The 27112-nt window shown below is 41.8% G+C and overlaps 1 protein-coding gene across 1 annotated transcript; it reads right to left on the bottom strand.

Annotated features, from left to right (window-relative positions):
• Positions 1-24906: 24906 nt before the first annotated feature.
• Positions 24907-25632, bottom strand: LOC101533086 (barrier-to-autointegration factor-like). The gene has a single exon (XM_036493705.2). The coding sequence runs from the start codon at positions 25538-25540 to the stop codon at positions 25271-25273; it is 270 nt and encodes an 89-aa protein (XP_036349598.2). The 5' UTR covers positions 25541-25632; the 3' UTR covers positions 24907-25270.
• Positions 25633-27112: the final 1480 nt, after the last annotated feature.

The raw sequence follows: 27112 nt of genomic DNA, 5'->3' as shown, positions 1-27112 counted from the left end.
AAAACCTTAGGACACAGAGAATTCCCTTGAAGAACTGAAGCAAGCAGCTTCCACAAGTACAAAAGCCCAAACAGGCAACTTGCCAGAGAGGTGAGGCAGCCCAGCAGTGAAGAACCAGCACCCGGAGTTTGGGATGTGTTTGCAACCTGGAGCTCTATGTAGGTCAGGAGTCGCCTGAAAAGGGAGGTGGGACACCTCCTGGTACTGCCTGTCCCCAGCCTCTCCCTGCCACTCCCCACATGCCAGAGCTGCCAGAAGGGAGGTGGGAGACTTCATGGCACCACCAGTCCCCAGCCTGGCTCTGACCTTAACACCGCTGGTCCCCAGCCTCTCCCTGCCACACTCCACATGCTGAAACTGCACCAGGACCCTGCCACCTCCTCTACCCAGGGGTGAGGACTCTGACCGCTCAGTGTGAACTGCTGGAGAACCACGGAGACCTGGAACTCCTCTGTGACACCTGAGGGACTACATTCCAGCAGATTTCCAGAGAGGAAGCAGAGCTCTCTGGGACATGGCACAGAACTCAGTGAGAAACTAAAAACCACCCCCCAAGATATGAATGTTTTAATGATGAAGGAATTGATCCACCAGAAAGATGTTACATTTCTTAATCAGTATAAGCCCAGTAACCTGTGTGCATAAGTATAGTTAGAGCAATAGAAAGACAAAATCCACATTGGTATCATATAACCCCTATGGACCTCAATTTAACATGTACATAGAGGACAGTTTAGTGTTAAGTATAATACTAGAAATTTAAAAGAAAACCAAAAATCCATTAGTATAGTATTTATCTCAGGAAATTAGAAACCATGGCAAACATAATCCAATGAAAATAAAAGAAGAGAAACAATGCCTAAATGAACCTAAGAAAACAAATTATAAGAAAATCCACAGAACAAAGTTTGCTCTGTGATGAGACTAATAAAACAATTCTAAAGTTTACAGACTTGTAATAAAACTGCCCAAAAGAGGCAGAAATCACCAGCAGGAGGAATAAAAAGGAAACATCATTATTGATTTATCGACATTATATCATTAATGAGCTCACGAACAATGCTGTTTACATGAAGCAATCTTACCAAAGCAAAATGAGAAAACAAAGAGGAAGTGTGAATAAATTCTTTGATCTTTGAGTAATAAAATCATATCTGTCCCCTGGAAAAAAATCTGTCGTCCCACAAATCCTCACAGGTGTGTTCTGCAAAGCACTGGAAAAGAAGCCCACATGACCGCTCTCCACAGTGACCATGAGGGTCAGTCTGGCCTCTTGTGAGCCTGGAGCACACCTGACAACAGGGAAGAAAACTCACAGGCCAGCCTCTGTGGTGGATATAAAGGACTAAGAATAGAGTCCCAAAGTAACTTATAGGTATATTGTAAGTATACCTGATAATAGCATCACCTAAAAGTAAGTGGTACAAAGAAGATTTCAACTCAAACATCCAACAATATAGTGTAAAAATATTAAAATCTGGGAAAACCAAAGTATCTAGTTAAAATTGAAAAGACTAACATGATGAAAATATGTAGATTTTGCATGTGTCTAGTGACAGATTTAAATTAAAACAAAGACTAAAATACTTGATCTTGATATGAACTACATAGTATACTGTAAACTTTCCAGCTCCACAGAACTTCACAAATTAACCTTGTATGTATAAATACAGATTTAACAACGTGAAAACTAAGCCCATAGACAAGATCTAATAACTGCACAGCATCCTTAGTATGTAAGACAGCCATGTGTGTGTGCCTTACTTTCAAGTATTCTTAGAACATGGAGTATGTGAATGCATGACAGTACCTAAAGTAACTCCAATAACACTATCTATCACCTTTCAATTCAGGGAACCATACCAGACACAAAGCCTGATCACTGAATGCTTGGTGTAGTCATCATTCTGAACTGATGTTGGGGAAAGCATGTCAACCCTGTGTGACCAGGACAGTGTCTTGTGAGTGAGATCCATATGGACATCTGACACTGTAAGTGTTGTGGCACACACAGCGACATCACTGTAGATGAATCTTAAACATGCAGGCACTGCACCATGGACTGCAATGCAGCTGGACAATCGCTTCAGGCGTCTGATTGAGGTAGATTGCCATAGCTGATGGGTTGATGTAGAGAACAAGTGTTTTTGAAAAAAAGAATTGCCCTGATGATTAACCCTTCTTCTTTCAACCCACTAAAGCATAGATTTGACACTTAATGTTATGTTGCTTTGGTGGGCGAAATGGAGAGATATCTGAACCCTGTGGACTCTCCCCTCTCAATAGTTGTTGAACACCAACCATAAGCATTTAGGAATCCGGTAACTAAAAATGTCCCAGGGATCTCCATTAATCACTATCAATGTTTACATTTATCAGTGACATACAATGTCATAATTTAAAACATTTATATTTAAACAATACAGAGAAAAACAAAACATACAACAACTGGTCAAAAATGTGACTAAATCAGTTTCGAACTCTCCAGTTAATATATTCAGTTTTTGCCTCCCTATCTATCACCCTACATACATGCCTGCCAGAAAATTGCTTTGTCACACTGTAGTTGTCAACAGATGCTGAGACGATGTGGTACCCAGGAGGAAAGATCCCTGCACAAACTCACAGCCATGAATCTTTGTCTATCAGCAGCACTCCGATCATCCAGATTTGCTTACATTATCTATTCAAGATCATAGGTGAATAACCTTAGAATAAGATGACAGAACAACACAGCAAGGCCACCTGTGCATCACTGGAGTTTATGATCCTGGACCATAGACAGCAGGAATACACTGATGCCCCAGCACACACGTGAGAGCCGGTACTCCTTGACCAAGGTTTCTTTGACTTGGAACAAACCAAGTGAACCCTGACTGAAGCAGGCACAACCGGGTTACATCAGCCATTGGTGGTTCCAATATCCAGCTCCCTTTTAAAATAAGAACAGAAAAGTCGATTGTAAGTCTTGGCTTGGGTTACAAAAATCAACTGAGCTTCAGGACATGTAAACAAGTAACAGCTTCTCAGATGCTGAGGTCTAATGAAAGATGTAAGAAAAAACTGAAAAGAACAATGTACTCTCCAGTTGTTAAGAGGAGAGGCTGGAAAATGGCTGGAATTGCTCACCTCTGTGGAGGCTTGTAGATGAAATGAAAACAGAAACATCCAAATACCACTTGTCTGGGGGCTGGACTCACAGTCAACCCCCGGTGAGGTTAGCAATCTGAGAAGTGAAAGGAGGAAACATGAACCACATCTCTCATTAGGCTGAGGGAGCCATGTCCAGTGTCCAAGCAGGAAAGTGCAGATGCCTGGGAGGACGTGGCCGTGACCTCAACACCACCTACACCCCAGGCTAGCACAATGACTTGCGACAGATAACAGACTGTAGCCCTGCAGGCAGTGATGATGTGGCTTATATACATGGTGACCCAGGAACTAACAGAAGACTCACAGAGAAATGGCACATGGCAAGACACATCAGGGGTTCCCTTGAACAGACAGGAGGCTCAAGCACACTTCACAGTTCCAACAAGTCTTTGAGCAGACCTCACCGTGGGATGCTGTGGGTTTTCTGATTATCTGGAGCTTGCAGATGCTCTTCATGGAAACTGCAAACACAGTGTCTACTCAATACACATTTGGAAAAGAACTTGACATACTTGGTTCAATTACCACAGTAATCATACCTACCAGATGCTCTTTTCAACTCTAAAGAGGAGAAAAATTAAACATGGAAAATGCTGAAACTTGACCAAACTCACTCACTGAATCCCATTTGAATCAAACTAAGCAGATTTGTGACCCAGGAAGTCAGGTTTCACCACATGTCCACTGAACATACAAATTCCTAAGGGCACTGAATTAGACTGAGACGTAAATACACAACAACACTTCTAACAAAGTCTGGGGCCCCTGAGAACAGATATTGCTAATAAGTAAGTATAAACCATTCCATTATAGTTTATATCTACTTATTTAGTTTCTAGATAAACTATATAAAGGTAAGAGATTATAATTTCCATCTCTAATAAAACTCATGTTTTCTGTATCTCATTTAAAGTTCATACAGTTTGTTTTGCTTAGTCCTGGAAAACTCAGTCCTTACATAAGAAGACACTTACATAGACACATATTTTCAGAAGAGGATATGTGTGTGTGTGTGTGTGTGTGTGTGTGTCCACAGAGGAGGGGAGTACTCTGTGTGTGTGTGTGCACAGAGGAGGGGAGTACTGTGTGTGTGCATGTGTGTGCAGGGAGGGGAGCAGTGTGTGTGTGTGTCCGTGCATTGTGCACGGAGGAGGGGACCAGTGTGTGTGTGTGTGTGTGTGTGTGTGTGCATCGCGCAAGCGGGAGGTGAGCATCTACTCTGTTCTGATTTCATGTTTGACCTGCCTTTCTCCTTTGATTAGATATAAAAGAAGCAAAAACTTTCTTCTATCTTTTCTCTCACTTCCTCTCTCTTCTCTGATTTCTTTAATTTTACATTGTCTGCCTTTATTCTCTTACTTACCTTATCTTTTCCCAGAGAATAAACATACCAAAGTTATTAATATTCAGCCCTTCAAATTTACATAAATTATTTGAATTGTTGCATTTGGAAATACTGAGAATTTCAGTGACACTTTTAACATTTTTATTTGAGAATCAGAGAAGCAATAGAGACAGACAGACACTAATAGAGAAGAGGTAGCCACATATTTATTCACTCTCCAAATATCCACCATAGTCAGGACTGCCACAATGCAGTTGGGAGCAGGGAAGTTGATCCTGGTCTCCCAGTGGCTCCCAGGGATCTCCCAGTGGCTCCCAGGGATCTCCCAGTGGCTGCCAGGGTCCCATCGTCTTCTGCTTCCAGATGCACATTAGCAGGAAGCTGGGTATCAAATACAGGAACTTCCGCGTGAAAAACAGTGTCTTGACTGGCAAGCTAACGATCAGACCAAAGTCCTTCCCATTCTTGGCTTCACTATCTTCTGAGACATGTAAACTTCCAGCATTTGGCAACTTTACGTTTTGTATGAGTATTTCTTTCCTTTAACAAATTCAGTTGACTTATACTTGATTTAATTTAAGTAACAATCTGAAGGTATCAAAATAAGTCATTGACTTAAGAGCTTTAAAATTAAGGAATAATTGTTGATTTGCTTAACACTGAGGGATCAGTTAGCTCATGGGAATTAACTAATAGAGTTAATGCACTCTAAAACTGTTGATCATCACAAACGAAATTTTTCTGGTATGTCGCTGTCCCGCAGCGACGGACTTGGTGCACGGAGCCGATAATAACACGCGTGGACCCCTGACTGATGGTCAAAAGCCGAGGTTTATTAGTAGCATCAGACTTTATATTCTGAGGGTCATATATGATAAGGGAGGAAGTGTTGAGCTTATCAACAAAACCATTAATGCTTGTTTGGAACTCCTTTTGTCTTGTATATTCCACCAGGTGTTCTCATATACATATGCAGATGATATCCAATAAGGTATACAAAAGGTAGCCATTTGGTTATTCTCCTCCAAATATTATCCAACCAACTGTAATCCTGTGCTCACTGACCTATTAGGGTCACAATGTCCTCCTACAAATCCCCCTTCTGTGTTTTGTAAAATTAGGCCTGAATGATGTATGTAGGGGAAACATGCTCTTGGGAGAGCAGAAAAATGGGGAGAAACAATATTATTTAACCGAAAGCAGAGTGGCACAGGAACAGTGTAAAGACCAACATTGACATACATAGCAGCTGAGTTCAAACATAACATCAAAGTTCTTTACAGTTACATCTTGTTTAGCATTAACAGTTTTAAATTGATAAAAGCTTTTCAGGGAGATTCTTAACCCAATTTAAATTTTGCAGTTTATAGAGGTTAAGCACAGTTTTGCATTTAACAATTGAAGAATAGAAAAGTTTTAGGTAGGTGAGCAGGGAAATCCCCAACAACTTAGTGAGTGAGGAAGAATTTAACTCTACATGGGACTCACAAGCAACCCTGATGGTTGGTGTAAGAGAGGGCTGAGAGCCAAGGCTGGAACTAGTTAAGAACTAGAGGAAGCTCCTCCTACAATCCTTTTGTCTCTGAGTGCCTCCCGGGGCTCCTGGCTTAAGTTCCCAGGTCACCAGACCCTATGAGCAGGGTACTGGGCTGCTTCAATCCCTTGTGAGAAATCCAATAGGAAAGGACTGACCTCAGAGTTCTCGGCCTCCAAGGGCACTCATCTTCCTTGTGATCTCCTTGGCAGTCGGGATACTGTTCTCGATGTCCTTGATGAGGCAGATATCCACTGCTTCTGCAGCGAAAGCACATGGGAGGCCTCCGGGGGTCTCCGGGACTAGGATAGAGGGCTCCTCTTATCCTCCTGCTCCACCCTGAGATCCCCCTTGCTCTATACACACAACCTCCTTTAAGAGGGTGTCAGAGTCGTCCTTGGATGCCACCACAAATTTCTATGGCTTTTCTAATGTCTAAGGTCATTAAAATCTATAAATAACAAGTTACACTTAAAGTCTTCCTCAAATATTCTAAGAAGGTGGAGAATTTCTCTGCACTCCTGACCTGTAGTGGAACCAGAGGAATATTAAACAAATTTAGCTTTTCAGTTCTTAGAGGACGCTCCACTGGGGGTTCCATCTTCTCCAGGGGCAGTGTTGAGTTCAAGGGAGCTGCAGCACTTTCGAGGTCAGATGAGCCATAGTTTTGAGGATCCATCAGGAAATTCTAGGGACAAGAGCATAACCTTTCCCACGGATTATTAGTGTTTATCAAATGCATCATAATGTCAAGGACAGTTGCGCTTGATGCACCAATCTCTTAGGATCCCTCATGTCACCCGGTGTTGGGAGGGGTCTGGCCTCCTCCTCCTCCTCCAATGTCTGCTTGATAGCGATGGATCTTTCAGGATGAAGTTGCGAAGTTGTCTTACTGCAGGCGCTTCCTCCAGTGAATGGAGTCCAGGGCTTTATATTACCTGCTGGCACCCACACAGGCTGCAACTCAGTTTCTGGGAAAACACAAACAAACCCTCTTCCCATAGTTAGCAAGGTGCCAGGGCCTCTCCACTTGTGAGTGGCTGGGTCCCTCCATCAAACAAAAGGTGTCCGTGTTGAGCCTGCAAGCAGCCTCCAGTAACGCAGAGCTGGTGCTTACCAGGAGGCAAGATCTGAAGAAAATTTAAGGTGAGTAAGGCCAAATTAATGCATTTACAGGGGTAGCATATTCCCCCCTCTGCTTTTAAAGCATAACTTTAACATCTTTTTGATTTTACAATCCTATCAGAAAGCTCTGGGCGTGGCTGCAGGTTGCCACAGCCCCAAGGCAACCTGCTCTTGATAAACAAACAGCAACACATGATAACAATTTGAAACAACTTTTTACAAAGGACAAAATGTTAAGACATACATGTATGCGCGCACACACACAGACACACACACACACTTTTGGAGACTTGAAAATATTATTCTCAACCAAGCTTAGTAGTAGTGTTCACCAGAAACCAGTAAGTGAAGCACCATTAAATCAATAGTTTTGAACCAAGAAACTCAGACAAAAACATTGATCATGCTATGAAATCCCTCCAATCTAAAATTGCAAATTTCAGTCTTCCCAGCAATACAGCCATGCTAAGAATACATAATTAGCAACGCAAACTAAAATTAAACCTTCACAACTCCATGGATGTATACAATGTTTTGACACAATAAAATTTTACTCCATTTGTTATTTGGCAATAATCTTAGTATAATCCAATAGCCTGGTCAACTGTCTCCACAAAACGGGAGATAAATCCGTTGGCATTCTTGAGGCCTCATAAGAATACCAAGGGAATCCCTAGGATTTGAAACCTTTGAATTCTTAAATGCTTTTTTAAGGATAGCTAAAAATATCTGAAACAAGATTTGTTGTTGACATTAGCATAACACATGATAGATTACAATTGGTTATTGATGCGAGATCATCACTCAAATATCTTTAAAACAAATACAAAACCTTGACACATTAAAGGCAGTGAGAGATTTGATAACCAGCCAAAAACACAAGAATTACATTAATACATGCAATTAATACATGCAAACACTTTGTAGACAATGAATATCACATTAACTTATACCTTGAAATAATCAAATAGTGTTCGAGTTCAATTTTATACCAAATTATTTATGATAAAATTTCACATTTTTATTAAATGTCCCCCCAAAAAACCCTCAGGATTTACAAAAGCCTAGTATCTTCTTTGAATTCCAAGCTCCCAAAAGTTGCAATGGATATACAGATGAAGTCATTTTGCTAAACATCTACCACAACAAAAGACCTTGAAATTGGTGATTATTGTGAAAGCTAGCCACTAAACTGAAGGCCAGCTTCCTCAGCATTATAAAATATTCCAAAAGACATGCGGTTACAATTTGGGTACATTAACAAACAAAACAGCAAACATTCACTTTATAATGATATAATGACATCACCCAAACACTCCTTAAAGCAAGAACATCGCTTTTGTTAATTTTAAACAATGAGAACGTAATGAGGCAGTGAACATAAAAATTAACTTAATATAAAGACTTGTACTTAAAAATTAGTATACATGATTAAGCAATGCTGTATAGGAAAGAGCACTATATGAATAACATGCATACACCACAACTGATTGGCATTTCAGCCTCCAGGATTTATACTTGCAGGGTGAGGAGCACAGGTGGGGCAATGAGACAGTGGCAGTTTTAAATTTGTAGCTTCTCTGCAGATTCCCATTTTGTAAACCTGTGAATGTTTGGGACCTGGGGCTGACCCCTCCCAGAGTCTTCTGGCCACAGGCATCTGCCATCAAGGTCAAATTTGGATTTACATTCTTTTTTCCAGTGTAGGCCTCTTTGGCACTTAGGACATATTCCAGGGGAGTGACTGTTAAAAGTATCCGCAGGGTATTTTTGAGTTGAAGGAAGCATTCTGCAATCTTTTCTAAGGTGTCCTGGCTTGCCACAATTAAAACATTTAGCCTTCATTTGTTTTTGAATAGCAAAAGTTTCAAGTGCTGCTAGGCGGGCACAGTGCTTAAATGTCCCTATGTTGCGACAGGCTTTCAGGTAACCCAGAAGATCCTCTCTTTCTTTTATAGGACGAATAACAGCCTGGCAGTCCTCATTCGCATTATCAAAGGCCAGTTGCTTTAACAACAATTTCCTAGTGCCTTCTCCCCTAACTTGTTTTTCAATGGAGTCTGTCAAACGTCTTACAAAATCAGCATAAGATTCTCTGGCTCCTTGAATGACTTTTGTATAACTGCCTGCAAATTCAGACCCAGTTTCAGTTTTCTCCCATGCCCACAATGCTACGTCTCGTATATGCATGAGCGCAGCTTGAGGTAGCTGTATCTGTTGCTCTGTAGTAACCCACTGTCCATCTCCAACCAACATATCATAAGTCAATTGTCCCCCACCAGGGAGTTGCCGACCTGATGCTCCTAAGGATCGCAGTTTTTCTTTAGCCATATTGCTTCTCCACATTTTCCATTGTAAATATTGAGAAGGAGAAAACCCTATTTTTGCTATTACTTCAAAATCATAAGGAATCCAGTTTGCTCCCTGGCTCCAGCCATTTAAATATTCCCACACATAAGAGGAAGTAGGTCCGTAGGACACGCAAGCCTTTTTAAAAGCTATGATGGCATTAACATCTAGGTTTTCATAGGTAGGTTGATTATTTTCTTGACTAAGAATGATTGGAAAAAGCAATCGGAATTCATGAGGTCTCCGGAAAACATCAGGCATTTGTAAATGTCTTTGATCAGATTTAAGAGCAAGACGGCATGGGCTGATATTTAACTGTTGCTTTATCCCAGCCTCATTTACCTCACTAGAGAAATCCTGTGGTTTAACACTGAAAATTTTCTTTTTCTTAGTTCTGATTTCATTTTCAGTCACATTATGGTAACATCTTCCAAGTTTTCTTTTCCTAATTTCCACATCTGAAGTATAAGGCCTTTCTCTTTTAGCTGCATTACAGTGGCATCTCCTCGTGGGAGGGTCTCTCACACATTCTTTCTCATCTTCATCTGTAGTATAAGCCATTTCTTTCCTAGCCACATTACGGTGGCGTCTCCCGTTAGGGAAATCTCTCACGGGCTCCTCTTTGCTGTCCTCCTCATCTGTACTATGAGGCGTGTCTTTTTTAGCCATATTACAGCGTCCTTTCCTGTTAGGTGGGCCTCTTAAGGATTCCCTTTCTCTTTCTTCCTTGTCCGTACTATGAAACACTTCTTTTTTAGCTACATTTTGGGGGTGTCTCCCCTTAGAGGAATTTCTTGCAGATTCCCCTTCTAAAATTATGATAATAGCTCTAATTAAAGCCGATATAATCCAAAAACTAACTTGAATATCTTCTATCCTTCTGGCCTTTTCACCATTTTTCTGAGTAAAATTCTTAAGTCCAGTTTCTAGTGTCCATTCATCTGGAGACCAAGGATTATATTCACTAACAAGCTCTAAATAAGAATGCAATTGCTGCCTAGTTATCTTCGTTCCACTTTTCACTAAAAAATTCTGCATAAGAGAGATAAAAGACTGTGCCCTACACTGGTTCTGGCCCATTGTCCCACTCACCACTTTCTGTGGGGGTCTCCGCTGCACTTTCTCTTCTTCTTTCAAGTCCCCGTTCAGGCGCCAGTTGTCGCTGTCCCGCAGCGACGGACTTGGTGCACGGAGCCGATAATAACACGCGTGGACCCCTGACTGATGGTCAAAAGCCGAGGTTTATTAGTAGCATCAGACTTTATATTCTGAGGGTCATATATGATAAGGGAGGAAGTGTTGAGCTTATCAACAAAACCATTAATGCTTGTTTGGAACTCCTTTTGTCTTGTATATTCCACCAGGTGTTCTCATATACATATGCAGATGATATCCAATAAGGTATACAAAAGGTAGCCATTTGGTTATTCTCCTCCAAATATTATCCAACCAACTGTAATCCTGTGCTCACTGACCTATTAGGGTCACAATGTCCTCCTACACTGGTATCTGTTAAAGCTTAAGAAAAAAGCAATTATAAAACTCATTCTAGTCCTCTTTAGTGACCTCAGGATTGTTTTTCCTTCCTAATATATTTAATTCATGTGCTAAGAAAACTATTTATAGAGAGGCTGAGAAGCATTAGGAAGATCAATACTCTACTAAAGTTGGTGTTTTTCAGCATGTTCTTCAGTTGATGATTTATAAGGTGCCAGAAGCATTAATGGGATTCTTAACTCTTTGCCAGGTTTCTATTTTCAGTAATTATCTACATTTTAATTATAGTCAATTGCTAACACATTAAATAATGTTTCTGGAAATTTCATACAAAGATTCTCAACCAAGTTGTGGTGGTCACAGAGTTCATTGTGGCCAATATAGACAAAGTACAAACTGTGAAAAAAAAGACTCAATGTAATGGCTATATGACTATTTACATTTAAAATATTAAAAGCAAACATTTCATACACTATGATCTGAACCTACTGAGGATACAATAGTAAATGAAACGTCACATCCAAAAATCAATCCACATTAATTCAAACATGGTACTTAGTAATTGTAATAGTTTCATAACTAATAGAGGAAATTCTAAGACAAAAATCAATTTTTCACTTCTGTTCAAGTACAAGTTCCTAAAATAGAAATATTTAATCTTAATCATGGGATGTGATACACAAAACACCACTGCAGCAGTGTGAAGGTGACACAACAGTACACAACCACAAGACACCAACTGTTAGTGTTAACAGCCTCACATGTCCTACAATCAACATAATGAGCATGACGATGATGAAGTCACACGCACAGTCAAATAATGACCTACCCAGGGAAAAAATGAAGTTGGAATGCTGGCCATATACAAGATGGCAGAATTAGGTAAGGACACGTTTAAACAGATGGAGAAACATTAGCCAGAGTGAAGCAGAGAGGGTACATTCCAGGAAATAGAGGGCAGAACGACAACAGAGGGGCACCTGGAGAATGACAAACACTGAAAAGCAGCAGACACAACTGTGTGGTGCTACAGTGACTGACACCCCAGCGGCACTCAGCAAGCAGCAATCTGCATTGCACTAGCAGCCAGAAATATACCAGCAACAAGGTAGGAAGGGACTTTCACTGGGAGGTCAGGTGGTGAACCCAGAAAAAGAACTGCCCATCCTGCTAGTCTGTTTGATTTGACCAGGAGCAGAGGCACAGTGACAGGTCTGAGACGGGCAGTGTGAGAACAGGGTAGATTTCACAGTCCGGTCTGCCTCCTAGATCCATATCAGATGCCATTTTATTTAAGGAGGCAAGGGCTATGGACAGTACTGTGTATGCACCGAGCTGGGAGTGAACTCATTTCTGGCTTAATGAACTGCAACAACATGGCATCCCAAAGATTCCACCCAAGAAAGTTCCAGGGAGCCCTCAGACCTGATGGCCAGCAGATCAAGAACTCTAGTAGTGGCACATCAGATGCCATTTTATACAGTGTGGAAAAACTTTAAGACTTCAGGGACAACAGTAAGATGTGCATGCACTGAACTGGGAGCGAATTCACTGAGCTCAATGCACTGCTCAGGTCCCACAGGGAAAATAATACTGACTTTGGCATCATATGGGTCAAAATAGACCCAAGTGACCTTCAGACCTAACGACCAACAGGTTGCAGCAAGATCAGCGCCACCAACAACCTAGCTATATAGGACACCTAGTGTCTGCCTAATCCTGGAACCTGCTCCAACCACAAGTGGAAGAAAGCTTGTACAGACAATGGTGCAGGCTTAGCACAGTATCACAGGAGGTGGAGACTTGTGAGCCAGCAGCTGGGGCTATGGAGACCATGGTGGACATCTAACATAAGAACCCAGACCTGAAAAACACTGGAGGGAGTGGCACAAATGACGGGAAACAAAAAGCTGTGTACCAATGGCAATAAACAAAATCGAACTGTAGACCTGTGGGTGACACAGTTTACAAGTCTGCCCCAAGGTAAAGAATCTGATAATTAGAAATATTATGACCAAAAGCAAATGAAGAGACAAAAACACAATGAATATTACTGAAGACTCCCCTGCAAAGGAGCAAAACCTTTTGCCAACCTCAGAATTAACAGAGGAAGACATCAAGAAAATAGGGGATACAGAATTCAAAACACTTATTATAAAGCTTCTTGTCAACAATGAGAAGCACAGAAAGCAGCCATTCAAGGAATTTCAGGAATATGTCACACTGGAAATGAATCAAATGAAAGCTGATATCTCAGAAATGAAGAATACAGTGGAGCACATTGAAAAGCACAGTGAAGAGTCTCCAAAACAGAATGAAACAAGCAGAAGAAAGAATCTCAGAATTGGAAGACATTTCCTGTCACCAGGGGAAAACAAATAAAAAGCTGGAAGCAGAGCTGGATCAGGCCAAAAAAAGTATTCAAGAATTAAGAAACACTATTTAAAGGCCAAATAAAAGAGTTATGGGAGTCCCAGAAGGTGCAGAAAGAGAAGCTGGGTTTACAAATACATTTAATGAAATATTAAAGGAAAATTTCCCTAATCTCGATGAAGAATTGGGAAACAACATCCAGGAGAGTCACTGAACTCCCAACAGAGTTGACCAAAAGCAATCTTCACCATGACACATGATAATCAAGCTCTCTTCAATCGAACATAAGGAAAAGATCCTTAAATGTGCACATGAAAAAAAATCAATTGACATATAAAGGAATGTAATTAAACTCATAGGAGACTTCTCACAGGAAACTCTACAGGCCAGAAGAGAATGGAGTGATATATTCCAGATTCTAAAAGCAAAAACAAAAAAAAAAAATTTGGCCCAGGATAATGTATCTATCAGAACTTTCCTTTGTCTTTGAAAAAGAAATGAAATTCTTCCACAGTAAAGAAAAGTTAAAAGAATTTGTCTTTTCCAAACCTGCCCTAGAAATGATACTCAAAAATGTTCTCTTGACAGATAAAAGGAATAGTGCCCTCCAAAACCAAAGATAAATGCGAAGAACATCCCAGCAAAATAATAACAGAAGACTAAATCAATGAACGATCTATTGCTAAAATACAGGACCAAATTACCACCCATTCATATTAACTCTGAATGTAAATGGCTTAAACTTATCAATCAAACATCAAAAATTAATAGACTGGATTAAAAAACAAAACCAATCTATTTGTTGCCTACATGAGACACAAAACTATATCTCATGGATTTTGATTTTTTTTGTTGTTGTTAGTTTCATCTTTTCAAAACACTTTCTTCTGATTAAATTATTTGCTGACTCATAGTTCATACAGTAGCATCATTTTCTTCAAGAAGTTTCTTGATTTTCATTTCTTCAGCGACACATTAGTCATTCAGTGGCATGTTATTTAACTTCATGGTGTTTTTTAATTTCTTTTTTCTTCATGTTGTTGATTTTGAATTATGTCTTTTCATTTAAAGGGATGTACAGTAGCTGTATAATGGAGACTATCATATCCAGTAACATGTTATTTAACTTCATGGCATTGTGAATTTGTATTTTTCTTCCTGTTGTTGATTTTGTATTGTGGCTTTTCACTTAAGGGGATGTATAGCAACTGTGTGATGGAGACTCTCATATTCAGATGTGAAGATACAATGCAGTATGCATCTCTACTTCCAGATCAAAGATGGACTCCCAATGAAATTGTTTACTGTATCTTGACAATAGGATGCTGGACTCTCTGCCATTGTCCATGCCCACATTGATGGACATATGACTGTGTATGAAGAACCATAATCTAGTAATGATTTAGGAGAACTCAGTGTGGGGGAAGTGATTTGGGGAGGAACTAAGGGAAATCCCAGGGCCTATGGAACTGTATCATGAAATGATAATAATAAAAAGAAGTAAAATTTTAAAAAATATATTTATTTCAACAAGAAAACACAGCAATCATAAATATATATACACGCAAATGTTATTATATTTAATGAAAGAAACACCAATAAAATAAAAAGTTCCTGGTTGTAGAAAAAAAAGTAAAAAAGAAAAGAAATTGGAATTCAAAATCATTTCAATAAAACACCAAATAGCACCACTCATTGAGACAGAAAACTCTCCTAACCACCCATGGATTCCTAATGGTTTCTTAACCTCATGCTGGGATTGCTTTAAGAGGGAACAGTGAGGATTCTGAATGCACCCTTCACTTAGCCAGGCGAGCCCTTATGTTTTCAGAGCCTGAGCTGGAGTGAGTAGTTGCAACTATCCTACAGGGTGAAGACAAGAGAGGCAGGAGGAACCATCCACCATGAGGACCCAGCCCTGACTTCCACTCTGAGAGTCTCAGAATGCTAATAAAAAAGCACGGCTAGTTCTGAGAACAGTAACAGAAGAGTGGAAGGTACCTACTGCTTCAACAACTGTTCTTCTTGGGAGGACACCAGTATAGCTGGGTAAAACGTTATTTGGGACATTCATATCTCACACTAGAGTGCTAATTCATGTCCTGGCTACACCACTTCTAATCTAGCTTCCTACTAATGTACCTGGGAACAAAGCAGATAATGACCATGTACTTGGATTCCTGTCACTTCTGTGGGCGGCCACATGGAGTCCGCAGCTTCCAACCTCAGCCTCGCCAAGGTCTGGTGGTTGTGGGCGTGTGCAGAGTAGACGGCAGATGGACAGTCTCTATCTGCCCCTCTCTCTCTCTCTAAGTATATACATAAATCTCAAAAAGGAAACAACATATTAGTGTTTGACAGAAAGACTGGTTAGTCTCCATTTAATCCATGAGTCACAACAAGGCTCAATAGGTTTAACTTGTCTAAAGGTCACTACTGGAGGTGAAAGGCTGACACATCCCACCACCGATGCAAATTCCAACTAACTCATCAGCTTCTCACAGTCTTTAGAACTAGTTCTGAGTCTGCCTGTGTGCTCCTGACCAACAACTGGCCAGCGAGCTCATATGGTCTGAGCACTAGCACTTGCAGAAACATATTTTTACTATGAGATCAAATGCCCAAATCTTTCCCCATATTGTCTGTGCCACTTAATATTCCCCCCAACAAAAGTGAGAGATTTTCACTAGCACCTGGTGTCACTGCTGTTTCAAACACTAACCACTAAAAATAGATTCTTAGCAGGACTCATTGTGGTTTCACTCTGATGGGTAATGGTGCTGAGTATCTTTCAATAGGCTGTCCTTCAGGAAGAATCTATTCAAAAGTCTTTCATTTTAAAAATTGGAGCCTTTTCTTACTGTTGGGTTTGAGATTCTTTATAAAATCTAGACAAAATCCTTTGTCAGAATTTCATTTGCAATTTTGTTCCCAATGTGAAATTTGTCTTTTCAGCCTCTTAACTGTGTCTTATTGCAGAACATGTTAAATTTTTGGCAAAGTGTAATTTAGTATTTTCTTTCACTCTTCATGGTCTGTATATCCTGAGTGGAGTTGAAAACTTTTTCTAGGCATAATGTCAGCAAGATGGCAAATTAGAACATTCTGTGGTTCATCTCCCCACAAAAGTATTGAACAGGTCACTCACACACCACCTGTCACGAAGACACCTTGCGATGACAGTGCTCAGATTTAGCACAGAAAAGAGAGAAGAAACTTACATACTCAGCATTCCAGACTGCCACAGCTCAGAGCTGGTCCCTGCAGCCCAGGTTCCTTGGATGCTCGGACACAAGACCAGCTACAGCACCCACATCCATAGTCCAAACACCAGGTCATCCCACACAGAAGTGACCTTTGGCCAGCACCTGTGACCTATCGCTCGGGTCAGTCTGCTTGGACCCAGTTGCCATCTGCTGGCTCAGACAGCAGACCCACATGGACTTCCTGCCCCACATCTCCAGTGGGCTCACTCCTAAAGGGCTTGTGCTGATCAAGCTAGCCAATGCAGTCCAGACCAGACACCTCCTTCTTCAGGTACATGGACGCCAACACAGAGCCTGAACAGGATGCACATCACCAGAGCATCACAGCAGTACTAAATGAACACAATGAAACAAACATCAGTAAGATGTGCCTGAAAATGCCTAAAATGGCATTCTAGGGTCTGATGCAGTAGCATAGTGACCAGATCCCACCTTACATGTGCTAAGCTCCCATAGGATCTCCAGTTTGTGCCATGGCTGCTCCACTTCCCATCTGTCTCCCTGCTTGTGGCCTAGGAAAGCAGTCAAGGATGCCACAAAGCCTTGGGATCCACTCTCATGTGGGAGACCTGAAAGAAGCTCCTGGTTCCTGGCTTTGGATCAGTGCAGCTCCAGCTACTGTGCCCACTTAGGGAGTGGACCAGCAGATGAAGGATCTTTCTATCTGTCTCTTCTCTCTGCAAATCTGACTTTCCGATAAAAAATGAGTGAATCTTAAAAAAAAGTCACCACCTACACCAAAAAAAGGCATTCTAACAAGCTGCCTAAAAAGAATTTTTGAATATGATCTTCAAAATCTCAGTACGATATAATCCTTGACATAGACAACAACGAGCATCATGAAAACAATACACAAAAAACTAGAGTTTTGATAAAAGGATGTAAATCACAAAAGTAACCAGAGAGCTAAAATCACATGAAATAACCTCAAAATTCATAGAGAACCAAAACAACAAACTCTACTAAGTAAAAATAAAAATCAGTGAATACAAAGAAAGGCCTTTGTAATTATCCACAATTACAAACATAAAGAAAAAGAGCAAAGAATAGTAGTGGAAGCATGCAGGAGTCCTAGCACACTACCAGAGGAATCAAACAGCGTTCCTGGGAGTCCTGGGAGTCCTGTTCCTGGTCCAAGCCACACAGCAGATCTTATTCAACACCACATGGCTCTAATCTGCACACTAGAATGGGTTGGGGTGGGGACAGGCTTCCCAGTCCACAGACATCTACTCTCTCATTGGCAAGACCTAGAAACAACGATCTGCATGAAAGTGACCTAGTGCAGGCCTGGCACGGTAGCCTAGTGGCTAAAATCCTCACCTTGCACGTGATGGGATCCCATTTCGGCAGCCCCACTTCCCCATCCAGCTCCCTGCTTGTGGCCTGGGAAAGCAGTCGAGGATGACTCAAAGCCTTGGGACCCTGCACCTGCGTGGGAGACCCGGCGGAGACTCCAGCCTCCTGGTTTGGATCAGTGCAGCTCCGGCTGCTGCGGCCACTTGGGGAATGAATCAACGGACAGCAGATCTTCCTCTCTGTCTCTCCTCCTATCTGATTTTCCAATAAAAATAAGTGAATCTTGGGGGAAAAGTGACCAAGTGCAGAAATGTGAAGAAGAGGATGGAGATGCTGGAGGCAGGACAGGGCTCACTGGGAAATCAACGCAACCATGGGGCTTCCGAAGCCCTGGAGAACCTCCTGACCCTGCTGACCCAGCGGGCCTCTGCGCCAGGGCCTGGGTGGGGCGGGGCAGGGGATGGAGTGTGCACCTTGAACTCTGCTGAGACCTGAGTGCACACAGCCACAGGGATCTGGCCTCGGGTTTGTGCAGACATGTGCACCAGTGTAGAATCTGCCTTCCCATGTTACTTCCCTTGAGTGTCTTCTTAAGCTGTCTAAACTGGATCCATGCCCCAGAAACACTTTGTTTTAGTCAAACAAACCAGTGTTTCTGTTTTCTGTCTGCTGACAACATTTGTGCCAACAGCATGTGGGCACCTTGCAGCAAGAAAAGTCATCACAATAAAATTTCTGGATCTGGGAATATATTTTGGCCAATGGAAAAATCACTTAAGAAGTCTAGTGCACATTTTCCTCCATCAGCTAAATTGCTCCCAAACTTTAGGAAAACAAAATGGCATCAGCTGTTGGCATCTATTATACAGCTTTTTGAATCATATCAAAATCACAGGATTGGAGTTGCCATGAGTTGCATTTTATCAGCACAAATGAGAGGGAAAAAATTGCCAAACATTAGAGTGAATATTTCAGTTCAAGCTATGATAGTTCTGAGGAGAATGACTCAACATATTTTTGGAAGCAAGGAAGGAAGGAAGGAAGGAAGGGAGGGAGGAAGGCAGGCCCACAGTGAGAGCCTAGCAGCTGAATCCTTGCCTTCCATGCGCAGGGATCCCATATGGGTGCCAGTTCATGTCCCGGCTGACACATCGTCAGGTCCTAGGTATACCTTCAGTTAGACACAATGAGACACATGTCAAGGCAGGGTCTGTGGTGACTTTGGGGGGCAGGCACAGACTGATCGGGTGGTGGGACAGCCTGTGGCTGTCCTTCATGCCCCCTTCCTGAGCCCAAGACTGAGAAACTGCACCAGGAGGCCACAGAAGCGAAGAGCACCAGCAGCTCCAGCAACAGCTACCAAAGAGAAACAATGAACTTGGAAAACACAGAGGAACCATCACAGAAAGGGAGCATCCAAGAGAAAGATTTAACAAGTTATTTTATAAAATGCATTTCTAGAAACAGAGTTCAAGAGTATCAAGTGAATAAAATAAAACAGCTTAGAAAATCGCAGGACTCATTGCACATCACAAGTATAGACATTGAGACTTCGCATCAGTATTTAAGTTCTAACATTTCTATACAGACTTAGCTTTCGCTAGGTTTTCTCTCAATCATGACTAATTTGGCAAAAATGATACTTGAATAGATTAATAGTTAAGGGTCCTATGGGTTTTTTTTTCCTCTCATGTGAAGAAACTGATTTGATAAGATTCTAACCAATATGATAAGCCTCCTTGAGTGTCCTCGGTTGTAGAGCCTCTCCCTTATCAATCATTGCTTTATGTAGATGCCCATCGGTTTCTGTAACTTCAACCCTGAGCTCCACGACAGGGTAAAGTTTTATCTCATCATTTCAAACTCAAATGATGAGACTTCTCCAATAAAATCATCTCCTGACCTTTGTCTCCAAGTGATAATGCAGACAAAATAGTGATGATGTCTCTGTTGATGGGAGGGAAGGCTGCCCCCAGGAAGAGATACAGTGTACAGGGAAAGAGAACGAAGTGGCGGGGCGGTGCGCTGCCACACTGCCCTCTGAACAGGAAGTCCACTCAGCCCCAAGCTTGACTGGGCCATTTGTGCCACCGCATACCCACCCAGGGCCTTGCTCTGTGAAGACCAGCGTGGGTGAGGTGTTGATAAGCACCTGTGGATGCAGGCATCAGCGATGGTTACCCACATGGCAGCGTCTAAGGAGCAGCTGAGTCCTGGGACAGTGTGCGAGGGCCACAGCTTGCAAGCAGTGTCTGGGCAGAGCTTCTGGCCACAGATGCTGAGCCATGCCCCTCACCCTCCTGGTGAGGGTGGCTGACGTCCACCTAGAAAGGCTACCCTGGGCCCTTGCTTGCTGACTCTCCCAGAGCTGCTGGACAGCATCCTTGTCTGGTCCCTACCAGTTCCTCTCAGTCCCCCAACAAACACCCCTCTAGCTTCCCTCCCCCCCCCCCCACCCCAGTGCTCACAGGTCCCATGACTTTCCGTCTACCCCTACGTCTTAGGCTTCTTCTCCGGAGACAAGCTCCAGGTGTAACTTGCCAGGGGCTCAGCAGGAGGGACTCGTAGCCCACTGGGGCTGCACCTCCTGGCCCTCATTTCTTGGTGCAGGAAGGAGTTTATTACTTATAAGGTGTCAGTGGAAGCTTACTAAACAAGATCCAGACGCTGTGCTGTCCCAAACGCTGTACTTCAGCATTTGTGGTCTGATCACAAGACCTTCAAGCCGGTGAAATCCGATGCAGCAGGCACTGGGCATGTCTGTGTTTCTTCTGCAACCCTGACAAATGCCTGCCAAGAAGTAGTTTAGTCCCTTGCAACAAACCTTGCTGGTTTGGGGGACAATCTTAGTGATAAAATGTAGGTCTGTCTTAAATCCGCCTGCTTCTTGGGACTTACCCAGGGAGATAGATGAGGCATTATACCTTCGGCTGAGGTGTCTGGAAGCCAGGAGGAAAACAGCCCTTTCTTCCTTGAAAAGTAAGGCTTAACCACTTCCAGTCTTAAGGGACATGATTTTGCCAATATCTGACGCACTCTCCCTCTAGGATGAGCCAATCGTTCTCATGCGTATTTTCAAGATAAAATTTGTAAATGGATTAAAGGATAAAGGAACAATTTACAGATAACAAAGCAGAAATGTGACTAATGGAATGAAGAAACAGGCTCTGCCTCAAGTACCTAGTGTAGAAGTTACCCCTAAGAGGGAAATATATTGAAATAGAAACATTATTTATTGCTCCATATGCACCATTCTGAGTGTTTTTATTAATCTGACTATACCCTGCTCATTTACTGGTTCTTGCAAAATGCCAATTTTCCAATCTGCAGAGGCTATATTATGATTATACTTATCTCAACATAGATGGAAGATCCCAAAAAGAACACCTAAATAACACTAAAGAATAATTCTATGCTCCTTAGTACAGTGCTATAAGTAGCATAGTTCTTTTGGGTAAATAAACGTTCATGAAAAATATACTTTGCTGAATATTGGAAAAATATAAATGCCCCATTTTGACTGATGTCACCATGGAGAAGTCCCTGAACAATTTGAAAGTGAAATGCATAATGAAGTAAATTTAGCACTGCATCTCACTGTTCCAAGCATTCAGTTAACACTTTGAAAAATAAATGAATGCATCAATTAAGATGTTTAATCAACAATCTCTCTTTTGAATTTAGTATGAGATGTGGTTCAGCAAAATTAAAATAATACTTTAATTTTATTTTCCCCATCAGTCCTGGAAACTTACTTCCTGAGGTGCTCATCACTACTCTAATTATCAGTCCTGATAAATCAGTCTTAAGTGCCCATCAAATGCAGCCTCTGGAAGCTGGAAGCTGTAAAATATTCCCATGGGCCACCACACAGCCAGGCTCTGAGGTGGAGCTACCACACTGCCGGGGGGGTTAGGAACCTGAGAGTCTCATGAGCAAAATACAGTATATATTTTAATATAGGAAGACAGAACTTCTTTACAACTAGTCTTGCACACAAAACAGAGTAAGTTTTGTGGAGCAATTAGAAGTGTTCTTGCTAGAACATATACTGACAAGGCAACAGGCATGATGGAGGGAGGACATGATAACCATTGCCGAGGCAAAATATTCTCAATCCAACACAACACTAACACTGGGGTAATTAATAAATTACTTGGGAGGATTGCATGAATTGGCAGCAAACCTAACTGGACATACACTTGCAGAACAAGTGTTTAGCTCAGCTGTTCAGGTGCTCCCATTTCCAGCTCTAGTTCCTGATCCAGCGGCATTCCGGTCAAGATCCTGGATGATAACAGAGGTGACCCCAACAATTAGATTCTTGCCTACCCTCAGACTCAGGTCCAGCATCAGCGTTGCCCCAGTCCTGGCCGCTGGGCATTTAAGGAGTGACTCAGTAAATAGGAGCATGAATCAATCTCTCTTTCTCTCTCATTTTTTTGAATATTAACTGTATTGTAATTACATACTTGGAAAGCATGTTGACTGAATTGAAAATAGCACTACAAGTATGTATAGAGTAACATACATGGCTACACTGACCAAGAACACATTTAAAGACAAGACGTTTTCTGAGACGCTACACTAAAACGTGCTTCAGATTCATTGCTGAGCACAATTAAATGAGCCCAATCACCTGTGAGATAAAATTCAAATCCTCTGAGCTACAGCTACCAGGCCACAGCAGCTCAGCAGTTGGAGAGAATTCTTGTTTGATGTGTGTTCAGGAACGCCCTGACTCCTTCATCTCCCAAGTGCTCCCAAATGCTGTGGAATGTGTTTATTTGGAAGCATGAAGTAGATTCATGGTGAACATTTGGTGCGGCGAACACCCATGCATCCTGTTGGAGTGTCTGTTCCAGTCTGACCGCTTCACTTCTGATCCAACGCCCTACTAATATAGATGCCAGGAAGTAAGCAATGATGGCTCAGTAACTGAGTCTGTGCCACCCACCACATGGAATACCCAGATAGAGTTCATTTTAGGAATGGATTGAAGTGAGCAAATTTGCTGCCATCACTTATAGACTCCATTAAATACACATGGGCAAATGTAAACACTAAGAAGCAAACATGAGCAGGAGGATCAACTCTCACTATGCCAAACAATAACACAACCTTTAAAGATAATATACAGGGTAACAACACCCAGAAAACCAGAATTATCACAATCTCCACCGGCATGGTGCTTACCCCCTCTCTGTCAGCTGTATTCCACCAGATCAGCCCTACACTCCACCTCTCAGCCTCCTGGACAGGTGAGGGGGCAGGCCACTCAGCAGCTGGGCCTGCAGCCCCACTCTGTCACAGCTGTGACCCCAAGCCCACAAGGGCCTGGCAGTGAGGAGTAAGGTGCTCTGGTAATTGTCCACTGAGAGTGAGAGGAACCAGAACAGGCTGACATGTGCAGTGTTGGCTTTGAACAAGGTTCTTCCCCATGAGGCTGCCAGGAGTCCCTCCCACCCCCATGTCCTGGGACATTGTCCCCATCTCCCTCCACAGCCACTCCCTATTTGGGGCCCAGTAGTGACACGACACATGCAGGAGACGCTAAACATTCTCCTTCAGTTTAATTTTGTATTACAATTGCATCCTAATTAAAATATGAAATAGTTGAAGTAACTAATTTGCAATGCTTCGGTGAAAAGTTTGCCAACCCTAATTAAGTCCTCCGGTCTCACAAGATTTTTCAGTTGGCCCAGAAACATGTCTGTAGGAACTGTGAAGAGAAATTAAGCCCTATTAGTGCCACAGCTGGTAACAAAGAGGCAAGCAGAAAAACTAACCCTTTACCAAGAGCGAATTTTAACCATGGGGCTGAAGTAATGGCTGTGTGCCCAGAATATCACCCTCATGCGCAATTTATTAGCTCATGCTGCACACACATTCTTTTCTTCAAGTAAATCATGCTTTAATTTCTGAAATTCCATAATATTTGAAACAAAAGTACAATGACCAAAAGCAAATGAAGAGACAAAAACACAATGAATATTACTGAAGACTCCCCTGCAAAGGAGCAAAACCTTTTGCCAACCTCAGAATTAACAGAGGAAGACATCAAGAAAATAGGGGATACAGAATTCAAAACACTTATTATAAAGCTTCTTGTCAACAATGAGAAGCACAGAAAGCAGCCATTCAAGGAATTTCAGGAATATGTCACACTGGAAATGAATCAAATGAAAGCTGATATCTCAGAAATGAAGAATACAGTGGAGCACATTGAAAAGCACAGTGAAGAGTCTCCAAAACAGAATGAAACAAGCAGAAGAAAGAATCTCAGAATTGGAAGACATTTCCTGTCACCAGGGGAAAACAAATAAAAAGCTGGAAGCAGAGCTGGATCAGGCCAAAAAAAGTATTCAAGAATTAAGAAACACTATTTAAAGGCCAAATAAAAGAGTTATGGGAGTCCCAGAAGGTGCAGAAAGAGAAGCTGGGTTTACAAATACATTTAATGAAATATTAAAGGAAAATTTCCCTAATCTCGATGAAGAATTGGGAAACAACATCCAGGAGAGTCACTGAACTCCCAACAGAGTTGACCAAAAGCAATCTTCACCATGACACATGATAATCAAGCTCTCTTCAATCGAACATAAGGAAAAGATCCTTAAATGTGCACATGAAAAAAAATCAATTGACATATAAAGGAATGTAATTAAACTCATAGGAGACTTCTCACAGGAAACTCTACAGGCCAGAAGAGAATGGAGTGACATATTCCAGATTCTAAAAAACAAAACTCATCTGTTTGTCCCCTACAGGAGACATATCTCACCAACAAAGATCAGCTAAAACTATATCTCGTGGTTTTTGATTTTCTTGTTGTTGTTGTTACTTTCATCTTTTCCAAATACTTTCTCATTAAATTCTTCATTGACTCATACATAGATCATACAGTAGCATCATTTTCTTCAAAATGTTCCTGATTTTCTTTTTCATTTCTTTTCTTTTTTTTTTTTTTTTTCCTGAAGGCCGCTGACTTTATTGAGCTAAAAAAGTTTTTGAGGACAGTGACTGCCAAAAAGAGAGCCCAATGGCAAAGAGACCAGAGGGAAGGGTGGGGGGAGGGCAGGGGCTGGGCACCCACTCAGGAAAGCAGGACACTCTCCCTGTGGGACTGGCAGCAGACACTGAAGGGCGACGCATGCAGGTGTGAGAATCCCAAAAACGTGGACGTGGTGAGGGCAGGGCACCTCGCGAAGGCCCTGCAGGCACCAGGGGGTCAACATGGCAGCGACGGCCCACTCCACCCTTCATCTGGGGGCGCTGGGACAAGTCCCCAAGCGGCCGCCAGCCAGGAAGACTGCAGGCTGGGGAGAGTCACAAGACGGCGTCGCACCACTCTCGCAGGCAGCCGAAGCAATCTCGGGACTGCTTGGCAATGGCTCCGCACGTGTCCTTCAGCCACTCCCGGAAGAGGTCTTCATCCTTCTTCAGCACCAGAAACTGCCCGAGGACCACGTAGGCCTTGTCCAAGCCCCGCTCTTCCAGCTTCTTGCCCAGGACCTCGCCGATCCCTGCTAGGCTCCCCACGGGTTTCTCGCCCATGGGCTCGGCCACGAAGTCCCGGTGCTTCTGTGACGTGGTCATCTTGATCAGGGTCACTCGGCAGCTCCGGCTCCTGCAACGGCTCCTCCCGCCCACCTGGCCGCTCCGGCCGCCGTCTCCAGGCCACTAGAACTTTCCTCTTTCATTTCCTCTTTCATTTTTTTTTCATTTCTTCAGTGAGTGACACATTAGTCATTCGGTAGCATGTTATTTAACTTCATGGTGGTTTTAATTTCTTTTTTCCTTCATGTTGTTGATTTTGTTTTGTGAATTTTCCTTTAAGGGGATGTACAGTAACTGTATAATGGAGACTATCATATCTAGTAGCATGTTATTTAACTTCATGGAGTTGTAAATTTCTTTTTTTCTTCCTGTTGTTGATTTTGTATTGTGGGTTTTCATTTAAGGGGATGTATAGTAACTGTATGATGGACACTATCATATCCAGATGTGAGGATACAATATAGTATGCAACTCTACTTCCTTATCAGAGATAGACTCCCACTGAAACTATTAACTGTTCTTTGACAATAGGATGCTGGACTCTCCGCCATTGTCCATGCCACATTGATGGGCTTATGACTGTGTATGAAAACTATACTGTACTAATAATATAGGGTAACTCAGTGGTTGGGGGTTGGAGGAGGGGCAAGCAAAATCCCAGGGCCTATGGAACTGTATCACAAAACGATAATAGTAATAATAATAAAGAAGTGACATAAAATAAAATTCTTAAAAAGAGATAGCAAGAAGATGATAAGAAAATAGACCTTCACCAGACACTAGATATATTGGTAGTTTAATCTTAGACTTCTCAGCCTTCAGAACATTAATAAATAAGTTTGTTTGCTTATGAAAAAAGTTCTCATTTCCAATCTGCTAAATGCTGTTATTCAAGGAACTTCAAAATATCTGCAGAAAACAGAGTTAAAAGCAAGTTACTTAATGTTAAAAAAATTAAATTCGTGAGACTCTTCAAAAAGCTCATGAAAGTACATATGACAATTTTTGTGTGTCTCACCAAAAAGTTTGCGCAAAAAAACATTTTCTGTTTTAATCCCGTTTTCCCACAAACTTTATGAAGTGTCTTTCTGTTGTAAACAGGACGCATTAGTGATACAACTGAATGTGACTTCAGATGGACTCTAAATCAGTATTGCTCCAGACCGTATCTGAAGAACATAAGTTATCTGAGGCTTGTTACAAATGTGCATTTTATGGAAACTGTGCCAATAGAACGGTAAAGGTTGACTTTCCATAACATTGAGTAGCCTGACCAACAACATGCATGGAAAAAAATCTCTCCATTTATTCTTATCGACTTCACACCCTTGAAAATTCTAAAGCCCTATGAATACATTAAGCTAAAGCTAATTCTAACTATTGAATTTATCATTATTTCCTTTTCTATACTTTCAAGGTTTTTACATAGGTCTAGAAAAATGCAAGAAATTCACTTAATTATTCAATTGTCTTCAGTAGTTTTTCCATAATCTTTCCATTTTTTCTGACCCTTCTCCATTTTTCTTTCCAAATATCAAACCTCTTATTCTTCCCTCTGCTCTAAAACAGGCTTGGACTTCCAGCACAGTGCCAGAGGCAAACACAGAAGCG

This window comes from Ochotona princeps, chromosome 20 (assembly GCF_030435755.1).
Source record: "Ochotona princeps isolate mOchPri1 chromosome 20, mOchPri1.hap1, whole genome shotgun sequence".
Classification (NCBI taxonomy): Eukaryota; Metazoa; Chordata; class Mammalia; order Lagomorpha; family Ochotonidae; genus Ochotona; species Ochotona princeps.
Note: the sequence above shows the minus strand (reverse complement) of the source record. Positions and strands in the feature narration are given on the sequence as shown.